General features: G+C 43.8%; 1 protein-coding gene across 1 annotated transcript; it reads right to left on the bottom strand.

The window, feature by feature from the left end:
* Positions 1–48: 48 nt before the first annotated feature.
* PLAC8L1 (PLAC8 like 1) lies at positions 49–19,975 on the bottom strand. Its single transcript, XM_040622275.1, has 4 exons — positions 19,179–19,975; positions 13,889–14,025; positions 2,290–2,426; positions 49–1,204 (listed from the first exon to the last, which is right to left on the bottom strand). Exons 1-4 carry the CDS (start codon positions 19,301–19,303, stop codon positions 1,064–1,066), a joined length of 540 nt encoding a protein of 179 aa, XP_040478209.1. The 5' UTR covers positions 19,304–19,975; the 3' UTR covers positions 49–1,063.
* Between the last annotated feature and the right edge of the window lie 1,140 nt (positions 19,976–21,115).

Raw genomic sequence — 21,115 nt, 5'->3', positions numbered from 1 at the left:
GGACACAGGCTCCGCAGCCCTGTTGTGTTCTGCTGCCCTTGCAAAAGCGAGCACGTTCCATTCCTGTGCTGATGGGCGGCACCGGGTTCACAGCACTGCGGTAACCGAGGGCCACAAACTGGCTGGCTTACAGCAGTGGAAACTTAATCTCTCCCGGGTTCGGGAGGCTCCGAGTCCAAGATCCAGATGTTGGCAGGGCGATGCTCCCTCCAAGACCTCTAGGGGAGGCTCCTCCCTTCCCTCTTGCAGCTTCCAGTCACCCCAGGCATCCCTCGGTTTGTGGCAGGATCTCTCCAATCTCTGCGTCTGTATTCACGCGGCTGTCTTCCCTCTGTGTGCCTTTGTGTCTCTTCTCTTCTTGGGAGGACAGCAGTCGCGCTGGATTAGGGCCCACCCTAATGACTTCATCCTAATTACATCTGCAAGACCCTATTTCTAAGTAAGGCCACATTCACAGACACCGAGAGTTAGGACTTCAGCATATCTTACTGGTGGGGGCAGGGGGCAGGTGCAACGCAGCTGCCCACCTAGGGCTTGGAGCTTGGCGCCAAAGATCAGCCAATGCTGGAGAGGCGTTCAAGATCAGCAGCCACCCGGGACCGTCTCCTCCATGCGGTGGGGACTGAGGGAGTCAGGACGAGGGAAGGACGATGCTTCTCTGTTTCCGTGATACTTAGTGTCCAGTCCCAGTGCTAAGATTAACCATCTCCCAACCCAATACCGGCTCTGTGGGCAAAGGGGGTTAGTAAAGGAAGCTTCCCAGGGAAGGATGGTGGTACCAAGATGGGGGAAAATGCAACCTTCTCCAACGCCAGGCAGGTGTAGAAGGCACAAGGTCACCTTGAGAACCTGCCTTATGTGGCGAGGCCAGAACTGCAGATCCAGACAAATGCCAGAGAGACTTCATCGGAGGTGTGTGTGAAGAAAGAACAACAGTAAAGACAGTAGGGGAGAAATCATTTATTTTCATACTATTTCCATGAAAGCTTAAGAACAATCCCTCTTCTAAGAGGGGTTTGAAAGGAGGGTGAGGGGGGTAAGGAGGAGGAGTTTCCTTGCTCGGTCAAATAAGGTTGTCCTTAGTTGAAGGAGCTGCATAGATTTCATAGAGTCGGGAGGCCCTCATCTTGAGTTCCCGGGCCACCTGACAGATGGAAAAGGGCCAACAGCAGTGCACCGCCAGCCAGTCCTCACACAGCGTGCCCTAGAGTGAGACCCACGTCTCTGTCCTGGCGCAATCACACAGGCTCAGCACCATCACCAAGGGTCTCATCCCACCCACCTTCTAGGTTCCGCCAAGTCAATGCCCTAAAGGAACGCCCAGAGACACCGCTCCACTGGGACACCCAAGGGCCAAGCAGCTCAACAGCATATCAGTCCTTGCAGTTCAGAGACCTGTCCTTACTTAGGGCTTTTGGTAGACTTCACACTTGAAACCACTGGTTTCTCTGTCAACATCTTTTGTTTTTCTATTAGGACTTAATACTTAAAATTTCTTTCTTTCATTCTCTGGAGTGGGTAATAAATGCCTATGGCCCAACATTCTCACAGAAGGCGGCACAGGAAGTAAAAAGTACATCCCTCTTCCACAGCTGTCCCCAGCCACCCACTTAACTTCTCTGGGGGCAGCCGTTGTTGGCAGGTTTTTATATACACTTCCAGATAAATTCTATGTCTACACAAGTACGTATATAGTCCTTCTATGTAAATAGTTGCGTACTTCTGTGTCTTGTACTTTTTATTCACTTAAAATATATTTTAGGGATCATCCCACATGAGTATATAAGGAGATGTCTTTTTTATTTTTAACTGTCCACATCCTGATATGTATGACTGGTCTGTGCTCAGTCTCTCATTGCACCTCAGGCTCAGCTGCACTGGGAAGTGACTGGCTCTTTGAAGCATCCCCAGGGAACCCCCAAAGTGAACTCTGCATATGCCCCATGGTCTTCATTTTAACTTAGACCATCCCAACTATATCCAAATTTGGTGCAAGTCTACTCTGTCATCTTCTTTTGATGCAGTGAGAGAGAGTGAAACAGAAGCAGCCCCTTGACCCGTCATCAGCATAATAATAGGTAGCCCTTGGAAATAGCCTTCATCATGTGGCATTTTGGTTCATATGAATGAAATGAGATATTTCTTCCCTTTCCCTTCCCAAAGTCTTCCACTAAGTGTGGTGTTTTTAAGCCTTCTCACCCAGACTTTTTTTTTTTTAAACCACAGGTTTGAAAGACATTTAAGTTCTTATATAGATCCAAGTTCACATATACGTTTAAACACACTTACCCGTATTTTATGTCTCTCTCTGGTGCCAATTCTCAGTGCAAAGGTGGACCCGGGTAACAATGGCCAACAAAGGCACTCTCCATGATGCCTGGCGATGTCACACTCAAGGCACATTGGACAAAACAGACCACAGAAACCTGTCAATAATCACATAAAAGAAAGCCGTGGTTCTCAAATGTGCTCAGAGCAACTTCACGTCTCAAAGACCGTTTACAACCCGACACCATCCATTCAAAGCTGCACTGTCTCCCTGCAATCAGGGACTGAGAATGAATAACCAACTGTCAAAACTCAGTGGATGAAAATTGCCATAACTGAGCCACATCAAAATTGTCTTCTTTTGTTAAACACTGGGAAAGCTGAACCTGATACAATTCTGTTAAGCGTTCACTATGGTAATTGTTTTTTCCTGTCAAGAGAAAAGCATTAAATAATTTTTTACAGTTGAATCATAGCTGTTGCTTCTATTATGTTCATCTATCTATTTTCAATATTTAAAATAGACCCAGTATATGATACTTGTGAATAGCAGGCGTCTCTGTAAATGGGATTGAAAGCTCTTTTATGGTGCATTGATTCTGCCTGCTATTCTCATCAGGACTATATTCTATTTCTCAGGCCAGAAGGTTACTCTGATTTTTGCTAGTTTCATGGAGCCACTGACATCTGCCAGTTTTAATCTGTAAACTATTAGAGGCTTGGTTCCTTGAACATCAACTGGAAACAGTTTGTCATTTATTGATTCATTGATCTTTAACTCCTGATATTGTTTCCTACACATTCTGCCTGACCCATCTAATGCAGAGGCTCTGTCTTAAATATGTTTTGGGTCACAGACCCTTTTGAAAATACAGTGAGAGCTATGAAGTCACTCCTCACGGGAAAAGAAAAATACACAGACATGCAAATGGTACATTCAATTTTGTGGGGTACAAGGATCCACTGAAAACTATCAACAGAGTACAGGTTAAGAATTCCTCATATACAGTTAAGATGTTATGTCATCTAGCATCGCAAATGAGGACGACCTTGAAGAACGCAAATAATTAGGACTATAAAACAGCAAAAAATTAAACAAATAAAATAAATATCAAAAAGCTAACCATGACCTTTAAAGCATGTACGCAATAAATGTTATTCAGACATAACTTATATACAAGAAAATGAACGGATTGTAAATGTTATGTTGGGTGACTTGTGACAATCACATTCTCATCCAAGTAACCAAACAAGTACAACACTGCTCTTACAGTTCCCTTGTGCCCCTTCCCAGACAACCCCGATCTTCCCATCCCCACTGCAGAGGCAACTGCTGCTCTGATTTCTTATTTCTTATTTTTAACTGTCCAATTCCCATTGATAAGTTTTACCTCTTCTTGGACTTCATATAAAGGGAACCATGTTTACTTTTATATCCAACTTCTTTTATTCAATATTATGGTTCCTGAGGTTCGTCTTTGTGGTTATGTGAGTCTGTAGTACGTTCTTCATCGTTGCTGAGTAGTATTCCAACATGTGAGTATCGCACAGACCGTTTCTCCGTACGCGCACTGGCTATTCCAGCCTCTGCTATTGTGAACACGTACTATGAACATTCCTGTACAGGTCTTCATGCGGACATATATTTTCTTTCCCTGTAGGTGGATTCCTGGAAGTGGAATTGCTAGGTCATGAGGTAGATTTATGTTGAACTTGACAAGACATAAACAGTTCTCCAAAATATTTGCACCATTTAACAATCCCACCAGCAATGGATGAGAGTTCTAGTTGTTCCACGTCCTCACCAACGTTTGCTGTTGTCGGTCCCGTTGATTTTACCCATTTTAGTGAGTATGAAATGGTGATGATCGCAGCCTTTAAGTGCACCTGACAAAAAAGTCTCATATACCGTGTCACTAGCACTAGAACTTCCCGTCAAGGGCCTGTCTCTGCTACCTTTCCTCCCTCCCCAAACAGTGGGGAGTGCAAAGTTCCACTCCCAGATTCAATGACAAAAAGCAAAATGCGAGGAATGCTGTTATCATCTTAGAAGCTCAGAAAGATGTTCCGGGAGTGTGGACTTGACCCTGGCTGTGAGAGGCTGAGGCAGCACATGTGCACACAGGCGTGAGGACCCTGCAGGGAGGACAAGGAGCAGCCTATCTTTGAGGAACAGAACATCTATTTCATCCATTCAGGAGTCTTGAGATAATCCACTAAATCTCATACTGTAGGTGTCCCTTGCCCCCAAAGCAAACTCTGAATTCAGCCTTCAGTGAGTCTGAGATGTTTTAACCCACATTTAAAAAAAAATCATTACTCCCAGCCAGATCAGAAGGCCCCATCCCGCACCAACCACTGGGATGAACAGCTCAGAAGACAGATGGTGCAGTCAACTTCCTGCGAGTTCACAGTGGCCATACTGCAGGCAACCCTGAATTAGAAGACTTGGAAATCATGGCACATAAAAAAAATCAATCAAATCTCATTTTATGCATGGATTATGAAAGAGTGCAAATGCCTGCAAATAAAAAATTAATCAAAAATTGCATAATTATAAAGCTGGCAAGCTAAGTGAATAATAAATTGTGTTTACACAATTGCCTGAGTGGCACCGCTATCATCGGCAAGGAGAAATGCCCACCAGCCTCAGTAAGTGTATTGTACAGATGTTTTGTGCATTGGAACTCCTGTATCTTATCTTTATGACCGGTATGCCTTTTAAAAAAATACATGCTGTTATTTTTATTTTTAATCCTTTCCATCAGATAGTCATGTTATCTAAGCATTCATTAGGATGCAGTTACTAGATGCTGAAGGCAACACACCAAAACGCACATTCAGTTACCTTGGGACAGCAGTCAGATGTGATTATATAAAAATTAAAAAAAAATTACCGTGAAAGCCAAATTCTCATTATATAATAGCTAACATTAGACTTTACCATGTGCCAAGTTCTGCTAAAAATACGTTGCATTCATTAACTCACTTAATTCTCACAACAATCCTATAATACAGATACTCTTATTGTGTCTATTTAACGGATGAGCAAACTGATGGCCAGAAGGATACGTTTATTAGGAAGGAGCAGAGGCTAGATTTGAACTCAGGTAGTCTGGCCCCAAAGTCTTAACTACTACACACAACACCAAATGTTCTCATGTTTTATGTATCTAGTATGTCACAATGGTTGTGGATCTGTGTGCTCCAAGACAGTATCCTTACTACCACTAATTTGTATTTACTCCCATGGGATACTCTTACATCATGCAACTTTAGAAAAGTTCCTTTTTGTCAGATGTTACAGCTCTACACGGTGGAGTGAGTGGTATTAAAAACTCTTGGCTCACACCTCAAGAGGAATGGGCAAGAGTGGGACCATGGAATACTGTCTTAAAGACTCTCCAGGAGAAAGTTTTACAACATAGTTGCTAACTCCTACAAATCAACATATAAAGGATTAAACAAAAGAAGAAAATAGGGATAGGACATGAGCAGCTAATTTACCAAAGAGGAAATACAAATGGCCAATACCAACCATGAAAAGCTAGTCATTAGTAATCAGGGAAATGCATATTGAGAACATCGGAAACCCATTAGCATGCCAGATTTTTCAATATTCACATTGTGGGGAAACCATAGAGAAATAGGTACACAGCCCTTTTGAAGGCAACTTGGGTGAATCTAGTAAAACTCTAAGTACACTAGGATCTAGTAATTCCACTCGCGAGGATCTACCCTAGAGTAAGAGGCGGGACAGGGATGTCCACTGCAGCATTATTTGTCGCTTGAAATTTAAAACTTCAGTGCACACTAATAGGTGAAAGTATAAATAAGCCACAATGGTATAAATCATACTATGGAATAATTAAGAATGCAGCGAAAGATTAAGTACCAACGGAGTTAAATCTCTAAGGCATATTTTGAGTTTAAAAAAAAAAATCAAGTTGCAGGGGCACCTGGGTGGCTCAGTCAGTTAAGCGTCTGACTCTTGATTTTGGCTCAGGTCACGATCTCAGGGTCATGAGATCGAGCCCTGCATCAGGCTCCAAGCTCAGCACGGAGTCTGCTGGAGATTCTCTCCTTCTGCCTCTCCCCTGGTTATGCCCCCCCTCCCAAATAAATAAATAAATAAATAAATAAAACCTTAAGGGGCACCTCAGTGGCACAGTCAGTTGGGTGGCCAATTCTTGGTTTCTGCTCAGGTTGTGATCTCAGGGTCATGAGACTGAGCCCCACATCAGGTTCCATGCTCAGCAAGGAGTCTGCTGGAGAGTCTTTTTCTCTGTCCCTCTGCCCCTCCCACTCTTGCTCGCTCTCTCTCAAATAAATCTTTTCTTTAAAATCCTAAAAAAATATCAAATTGTGTAATGATACATATAGCATAATACTATTTATGCTTTGTTTAAAGAGTTACAAAACAATAGTATATATTACTAATGGCTACATATATAAACACAGAGAAAAAGACCTGGAAGGAAACCACCATCCAAACTGATTTAATAAAAAAGAGGAGACATGATTTCCTTTTCTGTAATGCTTCATTTTTTTATAAGGTGAACACATTCATGTGTTATATGTGTATATACATATATGCAAATATATTATTATATTTTATTTACTTGTTTGTTTATTTTAAGGGGCTCAGGCTTAAAAGGGATTTGAGCCAGAAATTCAGCCTCTTCCTCTTACATTACACCCAAAGCCCTGGTGGTTATATAAGCATCCACCGCCTAAATGTTCCTGGCCTGTCCTCTGAGATGGGCTCCACCCTCATGCATGGAATGTGATTTATTATTCATCCTTCTCACTCACAGGGGAGTCGAGATAAAAAGAAAAAGCCTACACAGAACCAGAGCATGGAGCCCCAGAAAGCAGAAGTAGGAAAGGTGGGTGGAAACTGCAGCGAGGCACAGTTCAGATCAATTATTACAAAAAGGCAGAACCATTGAACAGTGAGAGATGCTCAAAAAGAAATGGGGCACACTCATACACTGTGGGTGGGAGTGTAAGGTAATACAGCTTCCAAATGGAGATCCACTTGGCAGCAGCTATCAAGATTTAAAATGGTACATACCATTTGACCAGCAGGTTTGTTCCTCAGCAATTGTCCAACAGGTAAACTCACACATATGCAAAATGCCATCTGTACAGACATTCAGGGAGCATTGGTTTGAACAGCAAGAAGTCTGGAAACCACATTAAGGTGCACCAATGGATTTCTGGGTAAGTAAATTATGGTACACTCATACAATGGAATCTATGCAGCAATTTAAAATATTGGGTGCAGAACAGTGTGTGTTTACAATTCTACTATTTGTGGAAACTATATAAATACAAGTACAGCAAAAAATCTGGAAGGAGAGGTACCAAAAAATTAACGATGATTATCTCCAACACTGGGATTACAGGATACTGGTTTTTGTTCTTTTTTTTTTTTTTTTTTTTTTTTTTTTTTTTTTTTTTTTGACAGAGGGAGANAGAGAGAGACAGCCAGCGAGAGAGGGAACACAGCAGGGGAGTGGGAGAGGAAGAAGCAGGCTCCCAGCGGAGGAGCCCGATGTGGGACTCGATCCCGGAACGCCGAGATCACGCCCTGAGCTGAAGGCAGACGCTTAAGGACTGCGCTACCCAGGCGCCCCTGGTTTTTGTTCTTTTATAAGTCTTCATATTTTTCTTTTTTATGATGATTACATGATAGTTGCATAATAAAAAGAATAATCTACTTTCATTTAAAATTATTTTATATCTTTACAAGTATATAGACTGTATGCGGACTCAGGTAAGAGTAGTTGCCTCTGGGGGATCTGGGTGGACAGATGGCAAATCTATCAAAGGGTAGGTACTTTTGAATTTTGCATCAGGTCCATGCCAAACTACTCAAAATCTCTTTTTTTAAGATTTTTATTTATTTATTTGACAGAGACAGCCAGCGAGAGAGGAACACAAAAGGGGCGTGGGACAGGAAGAAGCAGGCTCCCAGCAGAGGAGCCTGATGTGGGGCTTGATCCCAGAACGCTGGGATCACGCCCTGAGCCAAAGGCAGACACTTAACGACTACGCCACCCAGGCGCCCCCAAAATCTTTTTTAAAAAAGATTTTATTTATTTATTTGACACAGAGAGAGTGCACACAAAAGGGGGGGCAGCAGAGGAAGAGGGAAAAGCTGATTCCCTGTTGAGCAGGGAGCTGGAGGTGGAGCTCAATCCCAGGACCCCAGGATCATGACCTGAGCAGAAGGTGGAAGCTTAACTGACTGAGCCAGCCAGGTGCCCTTTTTGGTTTTTTTGTTTTTGTTTTTAAAGCACTGAGCCGGCTCTCAAGGGGAAAAGCCCTCCTAGAAATGCTCAGAAAGCTAACGTTGTCACGTTCTTGCCAGGCATAGTGCAGAGATTTAGACAAGCAGATGAGACGCCAGACCAGCTGACCCCTTCCAACTCAGAGGGTTTAGGATTCTTTCAGTGAAGGGCAAGGAAAAAAGAATCCAGTGAGAATACATGTTAAAATTCATTCATTGATGGGTTGTTCAGCAAATGTTTTTCAGTGCCTCCTATGGACCAGGCACTCTGCTGGGCAAGCAGTGGGGAGCAAGACAACAGTGGTGCCTGCTTTGAGAGACGTACACTTTACCCAAGATACAGTTCGGGGACACAGATCCCAATCTGAGGACTTTTCAATGCCTTCTTCCTTTTCCAGAAAACCAAAGAAAGTCCTGGCCCCCTTCATTCTACACATCTTGGGTATCTGATGATTACTAGTCACACCAAGCTCTTTACCCCCCAGTGCTTATGGTGCACTCCACCTCTGAGTGACTGGTTTCCTCCCATCCTTCAGTATCGGCTTTAAGTCGGTTCCTCAAAGAAGCCATCCCTGACCCCACTCCCCTATAGTTTCCTTCCATAACACCCTATTTCTTTCATGGCTCATATGGCATGGCAATGGCACAATTGCCATTTTTTTGTTTATTGATTTATTTGCTTATTATCTATCTCCTCTATGAAACCTTCTCTGTCTTATTCACTATTATATTTGTCACGCCCATCACCTGGCTACACACGGGTAGGAACTCAGTAAATATTGAATTACAAACCAATATGGATTAAACCTTCCATGTAAACCTTCTCTGGGGCATCCCGGGATACCTTGCCTCTCACCCACAACATTTAACAGCCACTCATTTCCCCGTGGCTTTATCTTTACAGCTGAGCTTTCAGCAACCCCATCTCCAAAGGACTCAGAAACGCCCATTTGCCAACCCCAGCGCACTGTGAATTCAGATAAAAGCGCCCAGGTGGGAAGAGGAAGGCAGTTTAAAAAATGTAATTGCAGGCGCCTGGGTGGCTCAGTTGGTTAAGCATCTGCCTTTGGCTCAGGTCATGATCCTGGAGTCACAGGATCAAGTCCTGCATCAGTCTCCGCTCAGCGGGAAGCCTGCTTCTCCCTCTGCCTGCAGCTCCCCCTGCTTGTGCTCTCTCTCTCCCTCTCTCTCTCTCTGTGTCAAATAAATAAATAAAATCTTAAAAAAAAAAAAAAAAAGAAATGGAAATCACTGCCGTTACTGACCTTCATTTAATGGATGACAAACTGTATCAATAATTCTCGACATGCAATGGAAAGCTGTCCCTGGCTGGGAATCTGGTATGGACAAAGTCACGGAAAGCAGTTCTCTTTTTTGCTCCCAAGTTTGTCACAAGTATTTACACAGTGGTCGGCTTGAACCGAAGTTCTTGCCTTTCAAACAAGGAAAGCAGCCCAGGATCCATAGCACGCATGCTCCACCTGCGTCCCGGGAAGGAACGCGCAGAGAACGAGCATTTCAAGTGGTATCACCTGCAAGTTTTCTTCTCAGCTCCGAGACACTGTGAGCAGTCATAAAATGGAGGTTCATCCAGGGGATAACCACTGGGACACAAAACATTCCAGATCACCCTGTACCTTATATCCAGGGCCCCCTCTCCACGGATCGTGCCAAAATGTAAAGACTATTCTAGGGCGCCTGGGTAGCGCAGTCGTTAAGCGTCTGCCTTTGGCTCAGGGCGTGATCCTGGCATTGCGGGATCGAGTCCCACATCGGGCTCCTCCGCTGGGAGCCTGCTTCTTCCTCTCCCACTCCCCCTGCTTGTGTTCCCTCTCTCGCTGGCTGTCTCTCTGTGTCAAATAAATAAATAAAATCTTTAAAAAAAAAAAATGTAAAGACTATTCTATTTCTCCACACGTCCTCCCCTCTCACCTTGTCCCCAGAACGGGCTCTCAAAAGGACAGGCAGGGACTCCTCAGAAGACCGAGTGCGGTCCGTCAGCACATTAATGGGGGTAGGAGACAAAGCGAAGTAGTAAAGCAGCGTTTGAGGCAGGGGGCTGGTGAGGATGCTTGTTTCTTTAGCCAGCTTTTTAGGTGCTCTTGGGCTGAAGTAGAAATCACTGTGTAGCAGCCGGTTCTATGTCTCCTGACTGAACCCTGCTCTCAACACACTAGAGGATAATAACAACTTACAGTAATAATATTAATATCTCAGATTCACTAAGTGCATTGTTGTGTATTTGTCGGGCATTTCCTGATAACAGCACCCTAATAGTAACTTGGGAAAATCATCCCTTCACTACTGAGGGCAATACTGATAGGACTGTCCTTTGGAATGACCTAAGCCTGGCAAAATGGACTCCATCTGCTCCACCAATTTTCAGAAGGGAAAACAAAATGGTAAAAATGTTTGGAGTTGATCAGAGTGTCAGCTAGCTCCTGATAATGCAGCTTGTCCCTTCTGAGCTTAGTTTTTAGTTGATTTTTTGATTGTGAGCTACCCCCAAAGCTTTCAAATGAAACCCAATGTTTATTAGTTTCCCAGAGCTGCCATAACAAATACCACAAACTGGGCATCTTTAAGTGACAGAAATTCTTCTCTCATGAACACAATTAGCGAAGGGGAGGTGGGTGGGGGAGGATGGGTGAAACAGGTGATAGGGATTAAGGAGGGCACTTGTCGTGATGAGCACCAGGTGGTGTATGCACGTGTTCAATCACTACACTGTACACCTGAAACTAATATTACACTGTATGTTAGCTAACTGGAATTTAAATAAAAACTTAGAAAAACAAAGAAATTATTCTCTCACTGGAGAATTCTGGAGGTTAGAAGTATGAACTCAAGATGTTAGCAGGGTTTGTTCCTTCCAGAAGTTCAGAGGAAAAGTCTATTCCATGCCTCTCTCCAAGCTTTGGTGGATGCTGGCAAGTATTGACATTCTTTGGCTTATGGATTATTATTCTAATCTCTGCCTCTAACTTTCCATGGCTTTCTGAGTGTTTGTGTTCAAATTTCCCACTTCTTATGAGAAACACCAGCCAATGGATTAGGATCGACCCTAATGTAGCAGAAGTTCTTTTTAACTTGACTGCACTGCAGATACCCTATTTCCATATAAGGTCACATTCAGAAGTTACAGATAGACATGCATTTTGAGAGGGCTATTCAACCCAGTAGAGCATGCAACCAAAAAAACTGGTCCAGTTTAGTTCCAAGCCAGTGTTAAGAATGGGTTCTAGGCATTATGTTTTCATCTTAACAACAACCCCTGAGGTGAGCACTTTTATTATCCTCACTTCAGAGGGGGCAACATGAAGACCCAGAGAATTTATTCGAGGTCAAATAGCCAGTAAGAGGCAGAGCTAAGATTCGAGGCAAGGTTTCATCTGATACGAACATGTTCTCCTCACCACTACATTATATTCTAGGGTTTGCCCTACTTGAAAATGCACTGATGGCCCCTGACCCCCAGCTACAAGCTAGTAAAGGAAAACGGTCCACTTCCCAATTTGATGCTAGGTCTCCACATCTCCACATGGCTATTCTGCCTTCTCTGTACCTCGGTAGGGGGGACAACCAAAGTCAGAGTATCTGGAAGAGAACGAGGAAGAAAGCTGAGAGAATCTGAGAATGGCTGCCACCATTATCTGATCAGAAGTCCATGCAGGTAGCAGAGGCAGGAAGAAACCTGCTGAGTTCTGCGTCTCATGGGCAAAGGGACAGGGATGGAAGGTAGGGTTTTGTACGAGGCAGTCTCATCTCTATGGGGCCCAGGCAAACAGTGAAGGGCTCAAGCATACAGGACCAGAGCACCAGAACATGGCAGGAGAGCTTTAGCCTCAGCAAGACTCTTAGCTGAATAGGGACTTGGACCACGTAATGGCTCAGATGGATCTCTGATCAATCCTGTGAGGCTTTAGGAATGAATCCAGATCTTTCCAAAAACCAGCAATGAGCAGGGAAAGCCATATTCTTCAAAAATAGTAGATCCAGGGTCTGCTGGATTTTGAATGTTAGTGACTAACGCTTATCCAACAAAGAGACCTCCCCCCAGCCACCCAGGATACCCCAGAAAGACTCTGTGGCCGAGATGCTCACTAGGGCAAAGGCAGGGCCCAGAAGGGGATGCTGACGTGGTCCCAGAGACTTGTCAGAATGTCCTAAGATAAAAATAGAATTGATGTACTTTGAACTTCATTCCCAGGGGGAAAATCATGTAGCTAGAGGACAGTGTTATTGGTACCTCTCTAGAGCTGCAACAGCACCTGAAAATGTTTCAGTCAACACAGGGGGCTTTTTGTCATTATTTGTGTTCTTATGAGAGTACTACATATTCCTCCTGGAAATACTAGAGAGAGATAAGCAAAAAAGAAAATAAAAATTACGGGGCGCCTGGGTGGCACAGCGGTTAAGCGTCTGCCTTCGGCTCAGGGCGTGATCCCGGCGTTATGGGATCGAGCCCCACATCAGGCTCCTCTGCTGGGAGCCTGCTTCTTCCTCTCCCGCTCCCCTTGCTGTGTTCCCTCTCTCGCTGGCTGTCTCTATCTCTGTCAAATAAATAAATAAAAAATCTTAAAAAAAAAAAAAAAGAAAAGAAAAATTACTCATTAGCCTGCCATCTGGAGGCATGTCATAAACATTTGTATTTGTATCCTTTCAGATATTTTAAAAATACTCCCCTCCCAAAAAAAATGGTATCTAACGTGCTTAGTTTTACGTCTGCTTCTTTAACTTAAAAATGTACCAAAACATCTTTCATCCTGTTCAATGTTATTCTACAACGTGACTTTTCATGGCTATATAATAATTCATTGTATGCGTGCCCCCATCAAACATTTTAGGTCGTTCCAGACTGTTGCTGTAATAACCAATGCTGCAGAATTTAATGTTGCTAAATCTTTGCACGTGATTTATCTCCTTAGACTAAATGCCTAAAAATGTAATTACTGGGCCAAAAGCTATGTAACACTTGAGGTTCTTTTTATACGTATTCCTAAACCATCCAGCAGGAAGGTTATACCAATGTATCCTCCCACCAAGAGCAGATGGGGGAGCCCATTTCATGCATCTTTGCCAACAGTGGGTCTTGTCCTTTAAAAAATCTTTGAAGTTACCACTTATTCTATAAAAGCATCCCCATCCCTGAAAAGCAATTTTTTTTCCTGCCAAGGAGTGCATGTGAGTCACTAGAAGATTAGTTCAGTTATTCTAAAGCCATTATATTCCTGTCCTTGTGCCTGATGTGGCTCCTGCACCCAGGGATGCCTTGGGAAAGAAAACCGTCAAGGAGGACTCGAATGAAGAGGGAAAACGTACAGATTCTCCTGTCTCTGCAGACACTGAAGAGGCCGGTGCTCCAGTCTCCCCCAGTCTGGACAATCGCTGTGACTGTGGTCCTGCAAGGGGCTCCCCGGACAGGCTGCTTCACCACAGCCTGGGCTGGTGCATGGCTCCTAGAGAGTCAAAAACAGTAATTTCCTTGAAAACAAAGGTGATGGTTCAGAAGGATAACCATTAAGCCAAGACAGAGTGATGAAGAGAAGAAAGGGACCCAGTGATGCCAAGTGGCTCTTAATTCGTAGCCCAAGCTCCTCCCCACCTGCCCTCCTCCTACTTCTCCCCTGCCTTTGCCCTCTCTCTGTTAATGCCATGATTATTCCAGATCCTGTCATTCACCCTTAAGGTCCAGCCTACTTCCTTAGTGCTTCTCAGTGTTTTGTAATAACTAAATCCATAAATTTGGAACCAAGAGACCTCAGTTCAAACGCCAGCATGTCCCTTCCTGGCAGCATGACCTTGGCTGTTGCTTTACATCTCTGTTTCCATTTGTTCAAATGTAAGATTAAAAAAGATGACCTCACAGGATTATTGTGTTGAATGAAGGACATATAATTGGTTTGCTGTGTCTAGAGTGTGTGTAAAAGGTGCCCTGAGCGAGGCTGTACCCACAGGGTTTTGAGCCTTCGTTGAAGAGACTAATAAAGACTTGGGCATGGAAATTGGGACTAGGCTGTGGAAGTTGAACACGCAGTATCATTGAAGTGAACAACCAAGACTTCAGAAGATGTCTTTTTTTTGGTTTGTTTAAAGATTTATTTATTTATTTATTTATTTATTTACTTATTTATTTATTTTGGTGGGGGCAGGGCAGAGGGAGAGAGAGAATCTCAAGCAGACTCCTCACTGAGTGTGGAACCTGACAGGGGCTGGATCCCAGGACCCTGAGATTATAACCTGAGCTGGAACCAAGAGTTGGACACAACCTACTGAGCCACCCAGGCGTCTCAGATGTCCTGATGCCAAAGTACTATATGATTACGGGGGAGGGGGGGCACAAAATACAACTTTGGGATAGCCCCTGAAGGGAACAGATATTTCATGCTATCATTCTGAAGTAAAAATATGGGCCCAGGGGACAGGCTTCAAAAGTGAGGTGGAAAAACTGCCTTCTCTTTCTGAGGCCAAAAGCCGGTTTTGCCTAAACTCTTACCGTGGAGGTACCTGGGGTGAGTCTCACAGTGAAGGGTAAGCCGTACCTAGCCTTCTGGAAGGGGCAGAGCAAGAGAATGGTCGAGGGACCGCCCTAGAACGAGTGTGAGCCTGTATATGGTAGTAATTATTCTACTTTGTGCTTCCGTCTTGGCAAGCCTCATTAACAGTTTGTACCTGTCTCTGGTGTGCTGTGAAGAATTAAAGAAAGAGCCTGCCTCAAACGTAGGACAAAATAAACAAGAGACAGCAGAATTTCTTTCTGTAACAGCTGCTGTTACAAGACTAGTCACCAAGGCTCAGCACCTGTGACACACGGCCTGGAGGCCAAAGAGGAACATTCCTGAGCACCTTAAGGCAACACTCTGGGGGCATCTTGGAAACAGCAGAGGGGCCCTTTGAGAACCTCTAAATCGGGGCACTAAATCAAATGGGGGTGCATTGTTCTTGTTATTAAGATCCACATCTCTCTTTCATTCCACCAACACTGCCCATGTCCACACCTTCCCAAACCTGATGTGCTTTTAATAAACACATCAGCTTGTTAACAAAACAAATGCCCAAGCCTCACTCGAGGCCAAGAGCGCAGGTCTCCAAACAAGAGGTACAGAAATCGGGATTCCTAACAAGGTTGCTGGCAATACCTATGCAGTCATCCTGACACCAGCCGGCCTGAAACCTGACACAGGTGGATATGGGGGCCACTGATGACCACGACAGCCTCTGAGTCTCCCACGGGGTGGGTGGAGACGTCAACATGAGAGAGCAAGCAAAGAACACAGAGTAGGAGAGAGGCTGGTGGAGAAGAGGACGGTTGAACATAGCCGGTCTTCAGTGCCAAGGAGACACGAGCTGGAAGAGAGGTTAAGGTCAGGAGCTACCTGTCTAGAAGTGTGAAGTGGAGCTATAAACAACCCACACCTTCATCCCTTAGGCATTTAGAGAATGCTTAGAGGCTAACGAGCTTTTCGAGAGCCTGCAGCAGTATTTGAGACCTGGAAAAGAGTACTGGCTCCAAAAAATAAAAACGGCAAAACAGACTGTAAAATTAGTTAATGCTCAGCTAAACACAGAAATCTAGCATTATGCCGATCTCATTAACTGTCAAATTCACAAATATTTTATTACATTCAAAAACAATTTAGAATTCTCATTTTGCAAAAACTCCCAAGTACGAATGATTGCTAAGAATCGAGAGCCAATCATAAAATGAACTAATCGCGGAGAGCCAAATAATTTCAAAAGCAAAATTACAAAAATCCTTTCACTTATTGTACAGCAGAAAAAGTATGGATATAATGTGTGCTATGGGTACACTTTAATACGTTTGTTACAACATGGGCGTGGGCCCATGGTATGAACTGAATTGTGTTCCCCCAAATTCCTACATTGAAGCCCCAGCCCCCAGTGTGACTGTACTCAGAGACAGCACTTTTAGGAGGTGATCACGGTTAGGTGAGGAACGGGGTAGGAGCCTGGGCGGATAAAATTGCCATGTAAAAAGGCCACGTAAGCACCCAGCGAGAAGGCTGCAAGCCAGGTGGAGAGCCCTTACCAGAACCCCACCACGTGGGCAACCTGATTTTGCGCTTCCAGCCTCCAGAACTGTGAAGAATAAATTTCTGCTCACAAGGCCACCCAGTCTATGATATTGTGTTATGGAAGCCCAGAGTGGACTAAGACAGCCATGAAGATTTCAAACTGGTGCTGAAGAAACCACCTTTATGCCTGTCTTATTTCCTCTGCTCCCGTGTAAGTTCCTTGGGGTCAGTGGACACATGCTGCTCCCCATCCCCCTCCCCCCATAACCCGAGAATCCAGCATACTACCCAACACCTGGCAGGCATGTGGTTATTTGGTGAACTGGACCAAACTGAATATCCGTATCTCTTCTGTTATCTTTGAGTCCTCCTCAAATCTAGTTATAAATTATGTGATCTTAACTGTGTTTCCTTCTCTAGCAAAGATACACTTCTCAGGTGTGGAGAGAGGAAATAAAAGCAGAGAGGAGCCTCAAAGCTTCCTGCATCCCTCCACAGTCCAGGGCATTTACCGCTCAATGTGATGCTCACAGCTTGGGGTTTCCATCCGATTATCTCTCTGATTTTAGTAGAGGAATTTCTTAGGGCTGAGCCCCTGGATTAGATTTTCCCCTGAAATGAACCATTTACAGCTTGCAGCCCTAGAATAGAATTTTCTGCTTCTAGCTCAGCCTTTTATGATGGCGAGGAAGCCTGTCCTCTATTCCAAATCAAATAGCAAAGAGAACAGCTTCTCCCTGGTCGGGGGGAAAAGTTGCTTTTTTGTGTTTCCCTCATTCTGAACTCAGCAAGTATGTTACTGAGTATCTTAATGCCCTGAATCTTCGGTGATTTTTATATTAAAATGTTTGAACTGCCATGCATTGACTAAAAAGTTTCAGCTCAAGATTACAGCTTGTGTGTCATAATGAAAATACAAAGCACAGCTACCCTCGACTGAGCACCTTCTATGTCCCAGGCACTTCGCAGTTCCTTTAAAACCTGAATAATTCATCAGGGGCTGCTCCAGGTATCAGACTAAAGCACCCGCTGTAGCTCCCTGCACAGCTGTTAGCTCTGTGGATACCCCGGGGCATCTTCTACCACCATTTAGAATAGGAGAGAGTTTGGAAACTGGGGGTGAGGCAGACGGTCACAGAGCTTTGCTACATCAGAGCAGCTCTCCATCTGCCATCAAATTCAGCAAGTTCTTCACTGAGTGGGAAGAGGACAGTTGAGGCCTAGGCACACTAAAATTCAAATGTGGCCCGGCTGCCTTGCAGTTGTCTGACCTTGGGAAACACAACTCGTCACCGCCCTCGGCTGTGGTCTCTCTCCCATAAAACTGGACTGGAAACATCCTCCCTCCGCAGTGGCCTTAAGGATTAAACAAGATCATGCTCTCGGCACACAGTAGGTTTGCAGTGGGTGGCGGCTACTGTTATTCTAACTTCATGATCCTGCACTTGCCCTGGGGCCTTCTGTACCCTTTCCTGAGAAACAGAGAATGGAGGCAGGAGCTCTGTGGCAATTTCTCAGGTGTCGCATGTGCTGCCCAAATACCTAAAACTTCAATCCCGGTGTCCCATCATCCAGTTTTCCCAGGACTAACGATTTTCCCAGGAGGGAGAACTATCTGGGCTCAACTCAGGACATCCCCAGGTGAACCAAGTTTAGTCACCCCAAGAGACAAGCAGAGGAGGGAAGCTTCAACTGGTGGGAGGCAAGAGACTGACTAGAAGCACAAGGCACGAGGCCCGGTGCTGGGAGATGGAGGAGATGTACACCCTCTCCCCTTTCTTTTTTTTTTTTTTTTTTATTCGACAGAGATAGAGACAGCCAGCGAGAGAGGGAACACAAGCAGGGGGAGTGGGAGAGGAAGAAGCAGGCTCATAGCGGAGGAGCCTGATGTGGGGCTCGATCCCGTAACGCTGGGATCACGCCCTGAGCCGAAGGCAGACGCTTAACCGCTGTGCCACCCAGGCGCCCCTACACCCTCTCCCCTTTCTGACCTCACTCTGTTCTCCTCTTCTTGCTGCCGCTAAGCACATTCCCCACTCCGTGTCCCCACTTGCCTGGTGCTTCGGCCGGGGTGGTGTGTGGTGTGTGTGTGTGTGTGTGTGTGTGTGTGGTTCCTGTCACCCTCTTCCTTGATGAAACTTGGAATACTAAAAAGGGTTCATTCTGCCTTCTACCCAGGCTTCCTTGATTACTTCAAACTTAAATGCAGCCAAAGCCCTGGAGTTTTGATTTCAAAGGACTAGAAATTACTGGCAGCCACCAGAAGTCAAGTTTCACTTGGTAAGGGTTCAACATTTAAAGTTAAGAATAAAGAGACACCCTTTCACCCAAGCCAGCCCTTCTCTTTTCACTAGCCAAGCAGGGCCCGAAGGAACTAATCAGTTGCCCCTTTTCAAGTACCCATGGAAAATGATAGCAACTACTTTCTTCCCAAGCCCAGTTTTCTTCTCTTGGCGCTTCATAAGGAGACTGATTTTTAGACAGAGAGACACAGAGAGAGAGAGAGAGAGAGAGATTTCATATGCTACCCAAAAAAGAAAAAGTTAAGAGAAAAGAAAAATCACCCAACTCTCTACCTCACATTGGAAATAAAATGTTGTTCGTCTTCAGATGAGATGAATGAAAGCAACAGAGGTGAGTGTACGCTGAGTAAGGAAACATCCTCGGGAAATTTAGAGAAGTAATTTCCAAACCAATTCATAGTGAGGTGTTTTCCTGTCGCTAGGGCTCTCCTTCTCCCTTTGAAAAGAGGCTGACTAATTCTAAACTTAGATTCAATCCAAAGTGAAGCATCTCTTCTAAAGAATGTTGCGTTGATATTCCGGAACCTGAAGTCACAGCACTGTAACTAACAGACATCTTATTTCGTTAAAGACACATACACATCTAACTGGACATGTCTGTGTTCAGGGTATTAGGAGTCTCTGAAGTCTGCCTCTAAGACATGCCTTTTGGAGCTGTGGAACCCAGCAATGCTGAAAATGTCCAGAGAGGAAAAAAACTTGAGAAAAAATTGCAATTGAGGGAAGAGGTCTACAATCGTAATTCAGGGTTACATGAGAGAGGCCACAGCAGGGAATTGCCAACTCTACTATATATTCTTCACATCAGACCCACAGAGAATGACTGGAGGTATCTGAATTTCAAAGCATTTGAGCAGGTTGGTGAGGAAAAAAAGCCTTTATTAATATCTCCCAAATCAAGATTCTTCAGATACACCTTCCTAATTGCATTCACTCACTGGGTTCTGGGCAAGTCTATCTCCTCATCTACAAGGATGCGTCCTACATAAAGGACAGCCATGTTTCTTCTGCTTACCATTCCAACTCTAAGTGCTTAACACAGTGTCTACAACAGAATAAGCATTCAGTAATTTGTTGAACAAATGTGCTATACGTGAAAATTCAAGTTTGTAAGGATAAGAAATTAACAGATGATTACTACCTTTGCAAAGAAAGACTTACAATAAGATTCCTTTAAGGAGTGGACAACCATTGTCCATGAGAGCTGAATCCAGATTTTAAAATTTCATTTGTACTTAACTTTTTTAATCAAACATCTATTGTATGAACCGACTAAGCTGTAGGCCACATAGCTCTTTCACCTAAAAATAAAATGAAAAAGCAAAAGAAGAAAAAGGAATGTTCTTCTTTACAGAAGAATGACAATTATATGAAAAAGAAATAATAGAATTTAAGAATCACCACGTTGAATAGCATCCAACATAACTTATTCGGGAAAGGATCCTGAAGGGGCACTAAAACCATTAGGTTAAAAAGAATGGAAACAGGATGTTCCCGAGGTGCCAAAATATCACTCCACAGATTTCTCACTGCAAAAGAAAAAATGTATCTTAACTCTAGAGAGTTCCAGAAATACTCAAAATCTATCTTTAAAATGGGAAGTTCTGAGTGGTTTTTTTTTTTTAAGTATCATTACAACAAAAATTCTGGAAGAGATTTCAAAAAACGCATACTTTAAAAATACACACACACACACACACACACACACACACACCCCTTTATAATAGAAAGTTCTGAAAGTGACCAAAATATATCTTTAAAATATAGTTTTGGAAAATACCAAATTTAGTATCCCTAATAGTGGGACAAACTTGTATTATGTACCTCTTGGTACGATGCAATACGAAATAATGTTTAACCTAAATTTCATCAAGTCTCTAGACCACCGTCCAACAGAAATATAATGCAAGCCACAGATGCAATTTTAAATTTCATGTTTTTAAAAAGTAAAAAAAATGATAACGTTTATTTTAATGTATTTTAACATAATCTATTCAAAGCATTATTTCAGCATGTAATCAATAGAAAATTATTACTGAGATAGTTCATATTCTTTGTCATACTCAGTCTTTGAAAACATGTTCTACACTTTCAAGTAGCACAACTCAAGTCAGACTCACCACCTCTCAAGTGCTCTAGACACATGTGGTTAGTGGCTGAACTACTGCACAGCACAGCTCCAGACCGAACCCCAGGATAAGGAAAACGAG

The sequence above is a fragment of the Ursus maritimus genome, unplaced genomic scaffold (genome assembly GCF_017311325.1).
Source record: "Ursus maritimus isolate PB19 unplaced genomic scaffold, ASM1731132v1 scaffold_5, whole genome shotgun sequence".
Taxonomy (NCBI): Eukaryota; Metazoa; Chordata; class Mammalia; order Carnivora; family Ursidae; genus Ursus; species Ursus maritimus.
The sequence above is the reverse complement of the archived record's forward strand: the minus strand, read 5'-3'. Positions and strand labels throughout refer to the sequence as shown.